The sequence below is a fragment of the Lycium ferocissimum genome, chromosome 2, assembly GCF_029784015.1.
Source record: "Lycium ferocissimum isolate CSIRO_LF1 chromosome 2, AGI_CSIRO_Lferr_CH_V1, whole genome shotgun sequence".
In the NCBI taxonomy this organism is placed as follows: domain Eukaryota; kingdom Viridiplantae; phylum Streptophyta; class Magnoliopsida; order Solanales; family Solanaceae; genus Lycium; species Lycium ferocissimum.
In genome coordinates this window covers 56,283,758-56,292,009 of record NC_081343.1, presented here as the reverse complement: position 1 = coordinate 56,292,009, position 8,252 = coordinate 56,283,758, and the positions used below count along the sequence as shown (strand labels likewise).

At 33.3% G+C, this 8,252-nt stretch overlaps 1 protein-coding gene across 1 annotated transcript; it reads right to left on the bottom strand.

The window, feature by feature from the left end:
* Positions 1 to 261: 261 nt before the first annotated feature.
* LOC132048223 (F-box protein At1g61340-like) lies at positions 262 to 1,857 on the bottom strand. The gene is made up of 4 exons (XM_059439130.1): positions 1,594 to 1,857; positions 1,145 to 1,371; positions 939 to 1,013; positions 262 to 855 (listed from the first exon to the last, which is right to left on the bottom strand). The coding sequence occupies exons 2-4, from the start codon at positions 1,328 to 1,330 to the stop codon at positions 613 to 615; spliced, it is 504 nt and encodes a 167-aa protein (XP_059295113.1). The 5' UTR covers positions 1,331 to 1,371; positions 1,594 to 1,857; the 3' UTR covers positions 262 to 612.
* Positions 1,858 to 8,252: the final 6,395 nt, after the last annotated feature.

Below are 8,252 nucleotides of genomic sequence, written 5' to 3'. Positions count from 1 at the left end.
ACGAACAGCAAAATATAGATCACTTTTAAAGAAAGTTCTTTCCTCGAACTATTAATTTCTTGGATTTCAATTGAAGTTGTTGACTTCATCTATCCAGATACATTATCAATCAGAATTCAGAAGCCAGCACTATACACGTGATAAATTGAACACATGATTCCCTATTGTTCCACAAAACATATAAGAAAAGATAATGTAAATGCGCCGCAACACAATGATTATAATAAAAATGCTGCAAAATGATCATAGCACCAACAAAACTACAAAGCAATTAACAAGTCGTCATTGAAAGTGGAAGACAATTCTCATTTAATTTACTAAATAGTACCACAACAATGCATGGGTCCTTGCTATGTACAGCCTACATTTTTATGAAATCAGAAGGCGCCAAAAAAGCCCTTCAAACAAAATCCCTAAAATCAACTCTCCACCTCTCTACATGTACAATAAACAAGCCCCGTTCATCTTCAATGAAAGGATTGAAGAACTAGCACTTGCAAAGATTTCTCCTAAGGTACACTAGAGACTATTAAATCTACTGATTAATATAATTAATCAGATCCAGCCCAAAAAACCTATGATTTCTACAACAACAGTAGTTACACAGAACCACTATAACTCAACATCCATCTGCATATCATCATCATCATCATCATCATCTTCTGATGCAAATAAGGTAACAGAAATGTCAGCCAGTTTCTTTCTGCTTAGCTTTAATTTTCGAACTTTCAATTGCCTCGGAGCATTTGGCGCTTCAACATCATTGAATTCACCCAAATCCTTGAATGCATCCTTGAAGCCAATAGTCTTCCTTGGCGTTGCATACTCAAAGTGCAACCTTTTTGCAATTATAGTCTGTCCATTCAAACAAAAAATAACCATTAACTATAGAAACCCAATAATAAAGTGAACTCCACTTGAATATAATTGACACTTACCGCTTCTCGGATTGCCCTTGATACATGAAACAGCCTCTTTAAATCATCATGTTCAACTCCACACACTACCTTTATCTGCACAACAACAAATAATTTTCAGCAATATAATCCACCAACATTGACAGAATATAAGCAAATAAAAATGCTGGCTGCAAATTGACATCAACAATACAGTGCATTCAAAGAAAATTCGGTTAATTACTTACCAAAATATCTTGAGGCAAGTCTTCAAGAGGAGACTTATCATAGTTAAAAAATGAATTGTGACTGCACACTTTCTTCATAGGTGTTGTGGGACTAAAATCAACATCCACTGTAATTCTTTTCCTCCCAAATGAGGTACTTCTAACTAGCCCTGATCCATAACTTCCACATTTTTTGCCCAATGCCATAATTGATTCTTCTCACTGAATATAATACCCAAGTCCAAGACCTGATATTTCCAACAATTCATACAACAAAAACACATCAGATTCATCCAAATCCAAAATGAACAAAACAGGCTAAATAACAGACACCCAAATCCAACAAAACTCTTATCTATAATCTATCACTAACTAATAAAATTTTCTTCCCAACTTTGTAATTGAACTAAATCAAAGATAATACATCTAGGAAAGCAGAGCAGTATATATATATATAAGTAGATACGCACCTTGAAATGAAGCCCTGATTTGCGCTAGAGCAGTAAATTAAGATTGAAGTAACGGATGTTCTCAACAAGGAAACAAATGAACCGCCTTTCTAGTTTCTACAACTTTTTACAGCACTTCATTGGATGAGGGTCAAGTTCCTTATATACAACTGTCTTTTTTTACTGTTCCTCTCTCTCCATCTTTTTTTTCAAAATAATATTTAAATTGCTAATGGATAAATATCTATGACTGTGAAGAAAGATTTGGTCTTGCCTAGAAGGCACTCGAATATTCCCATAAAAAATAGTACTACTCTCTTAGGTTTTGTACTTTAAATCTGAGAGAGAGGGAAGAAAACTAGCCGTTTGAGAGGGACACGTGGCAAGATGGGAGAGGTGGAATGAAACATAGCGGACTATTTGGATGACGTGGTATGTTGGTCGGTTCCATGTCAGCAGGTCGGTACCTTATCTAACACGTTCGATGTTCTTAGACGTCTTCAGTAGATACTATTATAATCACCTGACACGTGGTTTTAGTGGAAAAAGAGTGAATAAGATGCTTACACGTCACTAAATGTAGAGGTTAACGGTGAGGATTTGTTGAGGAAGTACACAGGAGTGTGGTAAAGATAATTGAAAGTGATGGGTAGTCATAATAGGCGGCTGTTGCATTTTGCACCATGGTAAGTATTTTTGGGGGGTGGGTCAAAAGAAGGTCAACGCGTTTTACAAGTTGTAATTTTTTTTTTTTGGGAAATACAAGTTGTAAATTTGTATAATTGAGATGAGAATCCTAAGGAGCCGTGTAGAATTCAAACCCGGTAATGGATAGATTTTGAATTAAAAAGAAAATTTAGGATAATAATGGTAAGCATGTAGTTTAGTAGTAGGTGATAATAGTACGGAGTATTATTTTTTTTTTACATAAGGTAATAGTAGTAGTATATTATTAAAGAATGTAATTATACATAGGTACAAAGAGTTAGTTCCATTACAAAGGATGCAAAGTAACGGGAATAGAAATGTAAAAGCGCAAATTTTTTAAATCAAATATAATTTGTGCTAAGTACAAACTACAAAAAAGGATCTCTGCTAATACTTCTTGAGTACATTTATAGCACTACTCGACGAGGTTTCATTGCTTGAAAAGTCAAAATAATATCATCGGTGTAACATCATTAAACGTATCTTTTTCCAGTTATATGATAAAGAAAATTTTCATTCGACTCCTTTAATATTTTAACTTTCATTTTGATGAAATTATTTAATTCAAATCAAATTTGGATGCTTTTTTACGAAATTTGACATTATAACTTATGTATCACGAATTTCAAAGTTATTTAGTTCTAAATAAATAATTCTATACATAATTAATGAACTTTTAAGACAAAACTACAATAATTTAACTTGTAAAGCAATCATCTCTTCCTCTCATTAATTAGGGATTAATCAATTTTTTACAAAATATGGATATGGAAAAAAATCTTTGGAGGAAACATACGCTCCCCCGAATAGGCGCGATGCGGTGCAAATTATCTTCCCTTAGGATTAATTGGGCTCAAATTCGGATATTTTTGTAAGCATGTACAAGGTCATTTGTAAAATCTTTCAAAGAACATGAAAAATGAGGTAGGAGGTTCGATACTTTTCCAAACTATGTAGACTTTAAAAACAAAAACAAAAAAAATTGACATAAATAAATAAGATTAGGACCTAAAAGTAATTAATTAAAAGTTTTAAAAAAATTTGAAAATTATTGTAAAGACTAACAAAAGTCCGAAACCAAATGTACAAGTTCTCCATAGCATTTTGAAAAGTAATTGAAGTTTAAAAACAAAAAATGAAAAAATCAACATTGACTTAAATAAATAAAATTAGGACACAAAAGTAATTAATGAAAAAGTTTTTAAAAATTTGGGAAATTATTGTGAGGTTGAAGTTTTTAGTTCTAAATAAATAATCTATACATCAAAAGTTAATGAACTTTTAAGACAAATAGTCACCATTTAATTCCTTTATGATACCCTTAATTGTTTCGCAATAATGGATTTTTTGAATCATTCAAGTCTTTGAATTAGGGATTAGGGGTTCGAACATGGATATGGAAAAAAATCTTTGGAGGAAGCGCTCCTTGTTTCCCGAATAGGCGCGATGGTCATTTGCGAATTATATCCACGGATTAATTGGGCTCAAATGCGGATATCGAGCACTTCACATTTTCTTTTTGAAAATCAATTCGGCCCGCCAAACGTGAAAAATGAGGTAGGAGGTTCGATATTGCTTTAAATAAAATACAAACAATAGACTTTAAAAACAAAAACAAAAAAATTGACATAAATAAATAAGATTAGGACCTAAAAGTAATTAATTAAAAAGTTTTAAAAAAATTTGAAAATTATTGTAAGGACTAAAAATGTCTTCCTTTAAGGTTGACTCGATAGATACTTTTGAAAAGTAGACTTTAAAAACAAAAAAAAAAAAAAATTGACTTAAATAAATAAAATTAGGACATAAAAGTAATTAATGAAAAGGTTTTTAAAAATTTGGGAAATTATTGTGAGGACTACAAAAAACTTTAGAGCACATTCCCTCGCATATATATAATATTCGATCGCACAATGATTTAAAAATCTTGGATTGTTGCTAAGTTTTAAGTTGGCTTATAAAGAAATTCCGGCTGATTTTTTTTTTGAATGTTTGTGTTTAACCATGGAAACAAGGTTTTATTTTGGAAAGTCATTTTGTGATTAAAAAAATCCCTATTCCACCACGTTTAAGAAAAAGAAAAAAAAGTAAGAAGCACCAAAACTGTGTCGTTTGTTTTTCAGAAGTTAAATGGAAAAAATAATAAGAGCCTAAACTTTAAAAAATATGTTGTCCCTCAGGTTTGAACCCGGGACTTAGAGGTTTATTTTGAAGCCCCGAAAAAAATAGCTATCCTTTTCCTTGCGTTTTGTTTTATATATATCTACATATATTCGAAAAATTTACCCTATATCTACGGCCAAATCCCGAAACGGGTCATAGTAATATGGAAATTGTCGCTTAAGTAAATGCGGGGGAGCAGAAATATAAGTATGTTCAGAAATCCATTCGAATGTGTGTCACCTGGTGAAACGAAAATTGCAATGATGCCCGAGGAGCAAAATATTTTTATTTTTATTTTTACAACAAATTATTTTTTCTTAAATAATATTCAAAAAACTTTCTCTAAATGTTGTGTAAGTAGCTACAAAATCTTTTAGAATGAAGATAAAATAAAAATAATTAAATTTTGTATTCTTTTTGGAATATATATAGAAATGTTGACAAGTTAAAACTAAAAATGCATAAACGTTAATTTGAATATCTAGTTAGGTGTAGTAATAAATGTAACAAAAATATATTTGGTAATCTCATTCAAGTAAATACTCCTCTAAACAATTGGACAAAAAAAAAAATCTCGTCTAAGCACGATCATATGTTTACGTCAGATCAAGCAATTTATTTTTTCCAGCTAATAATTAAAGCAAATATATGTCATTTAACCAGTATTAATTGATAAATGTGTGAAAGAACGACAGATGCCATATATTCATTTGGTCTGATATAAACATCATGTACGTATAAATTTTTACATAAATCATTATTCACCACAAAGCGCATAACCATTAGGTTCATATTCATCACAACTTCCCAATTCATGCAAGTCTTCACTAATTGGTTCATAAAGTATGTGTGAGGAAGGAATATACCTAAAGTCGCCTCCTTGTCCATGGTGTGTAGGGTGAGACTCTCCATAGCTCTCGTTTTCACCATAGGACCCTTCGTCAAACTCCTCTACTCCTTCTTCATATTCATAAGACCCATGAAATGTTGCCTCACAATTGCCCCCGCAGTAGTACTCTTTTCCCTCATATGGGTCATGATCATATTGACCATTTTCATTACACGGCCCACGAGAACCATCGTCTTCATTATAATTGTAAGAATAGTGATGCTTACCATCATTGTCATACGTCGTACCATCTCCCCCATAGCCTCCATAACTACCATAGTCACACCCTCCATCACTAGAGGCATACCTCTCCAAATCGTCACCACAAGATTTCGAAGCTATGAATGACATCCTTATATCTTCTCCTCCTTATGACTTCTCTCCTTGTACCTACAAAACGAGCAAACAAGACTAGTAGTAAAGTTCCTCACGTCACTCGTATTTGCACTCAAGCTTACCTCTCAACCTAAAGCTTCTTCCAAAGTTGGTCAAGAACCCCCCAAATCAATTCACAAGGTTGCTAATCTTTGTGGAAGAGTAGATTCTTGTTAATTGAAAGACGGACGACTCGATTAAACTAAAGGACTTGAGCCAAAGAAGTTTCAACGAGGTTAAAATGAGAAAAAACTTGAAAAAGAATTAGCACAAAAAGAAATGGGACTCAAGAACTAATCAACAACTAAGTAAGGTCAATTACTAGTGCTAATTAGCTTGGAAGATCAAGGAAGGATGAACAAATACCTAACGAAACTTAGAACTAAAAATGAAGTGAAATCGGTTTGAAGAACAAACTTGCAATAAAATTTCGGGTAAATGCACCCACATCTAGGGGTTGTGGCTTTGCATATGGGTTCCTAATGGCATGTAATATGACCCTGCAAAGGGTTGTTGCGGGCCCATAACAGGAAGAATAAAATGCATTTGAGGAGTGCACTTTACGGTCCGTATTTTGTGATCGTAAATCACCAACAGTAGACAAGTTTTTGGGGTCAAGATTGACGGACCGTCTTTGATCTATGGTCCGTAAAATGGGACCGTACAAGCAGAAGCATAAAATGCATTTGAGGAGTGCATTTTACTGTCCATATTTTTTTTACCGTAAAACCGTAACAGTGAGCTCAAATTTTGGAACAAATTCACTCCTCAATTTACGGTCCGTAAATTGTCGCCGTAAAAATCCTTTAGTGATGACGTATTGCATTTCGTACCTCGATCTTTGGGCTGGATTTTTCTGAATATTCCTTGTATTTGAGGTAACTTGGGCCCACTGCATCATATGTTTTGTTAAATTTGGCCCAACAAACACCTTTTCACTTTTTATACTTGAAATTTTGGATCAAAAGGCTTCTTTGAGTGTCTTCTTCCTTATGAATTTATGAAGATGCTCAAGAACACTAAGAACACCCAGAATTCAATGTACTCCACTTTCAACTCGGATTGGCTTCAAATTTCAGATCTAACCTCCTCTCGACTAGGAGAACAAAGCCCACTCCAAATTGAACTCGGTTAAGCCTCCAATCAACCAACCCACTTTGTGTTCTTCAAAGTTTGAAGGTCCTTCAATGGTGATTTCTTCAAAACACCTCTATACACTCTCAAATTCGAAATCTAGCTAGATTTGATATCAAGGAACTCAAATCTAACCTCAAATCCACACAAAACACAACATAACAACAATTTTTTTTTTTTTTTTAGAATTTCGAAAATTTCAGATTTTTTTTTTCCAAATATGGAGAACCTAGGATTGAGAATTATAGAAACAACACTCTAGCCTAAGCTCTGATACCAAATGATAAGAATCGAGTTAGGAGAAACACCAAATCCATACCTAACATGCAGAATTAAAGGATAACAAGAAATTGGGACGAGAATTTAAGGAAAGGGAATGAGAAAACAGGGATAGAAGCTAGACCCTAATGATAATGAATCTATGGATAAACCTAGATATATCAAACTTAGACCCTTCCAATTAGATTCAATCAAGAGAACCCAAACTATTTGAATTCAAGGCAAGAGAAATTCAATTGAATCCACAAATAAGCAACTCTTCATGAAATCAATGGAAATGAGGTTCAAAACCAACAATGGAATCCACCATTATCTATCACTAACTAAAGCTAATCCTAGCTAAAAAATCTATCACTAAATAAGAGTATTCATCTCATCATAATAGGGCTGGGCATAAACACCGAAAATCGAAAAACCAGACCGAACCGAACCGAATTAATTCGATTTTTCATTTTTTTTTTTTTTTTTTTTTATAACAAATTCGGTGTTTCAGTTCGATGTTTGGTTTCGGATCAACGGTTCTTCGGTATTTCGGTTTAACCGAAGTTTTACCACTTTTTTTGTTGTTGAAGATTTACTACATGAATACAATTTTTTTACAACACTCAGTCCACTCTCAGACCCAAATTAATGTATCCAAGCCCATCCCTATAGAGTATAGACCCACCCTAATTTCATTCACTTAACCTAAACCCTAACTTCATTTCCTCACTTCCTCGCATCCTCTCCTTTGTCCTCGGTTTAATGGCTGATGAATTACTGACTTCTTGACATCCATAATAGAAAAGATTACATGACGAGTTCAAATTTTCCAGTATTCATTCTTAAATGTGATGGATGTCCCGAATATAGCTAATATTGGTGTATCTTCAGTTGTTTGGTTTATGCATATCAGAAGTTCAGAACTTGGTTACCTTCTTCTTCATGTTGGCCTTTGATAGGCTCGTTCATGATCCATTTTCTTGTTGCTTCTTAGCTGCTTAATATTATTTTCTGTATGATATCAACTTCTATGTCCTCTTATGTGTTTTAAGTTAGGTAACAAAACAATGTGGTATTGGAATTTATAGAAGTCAATATTTTGGTGATGATTACTTATCTATAGGACTTCGTCATATATATGAAGCATCTC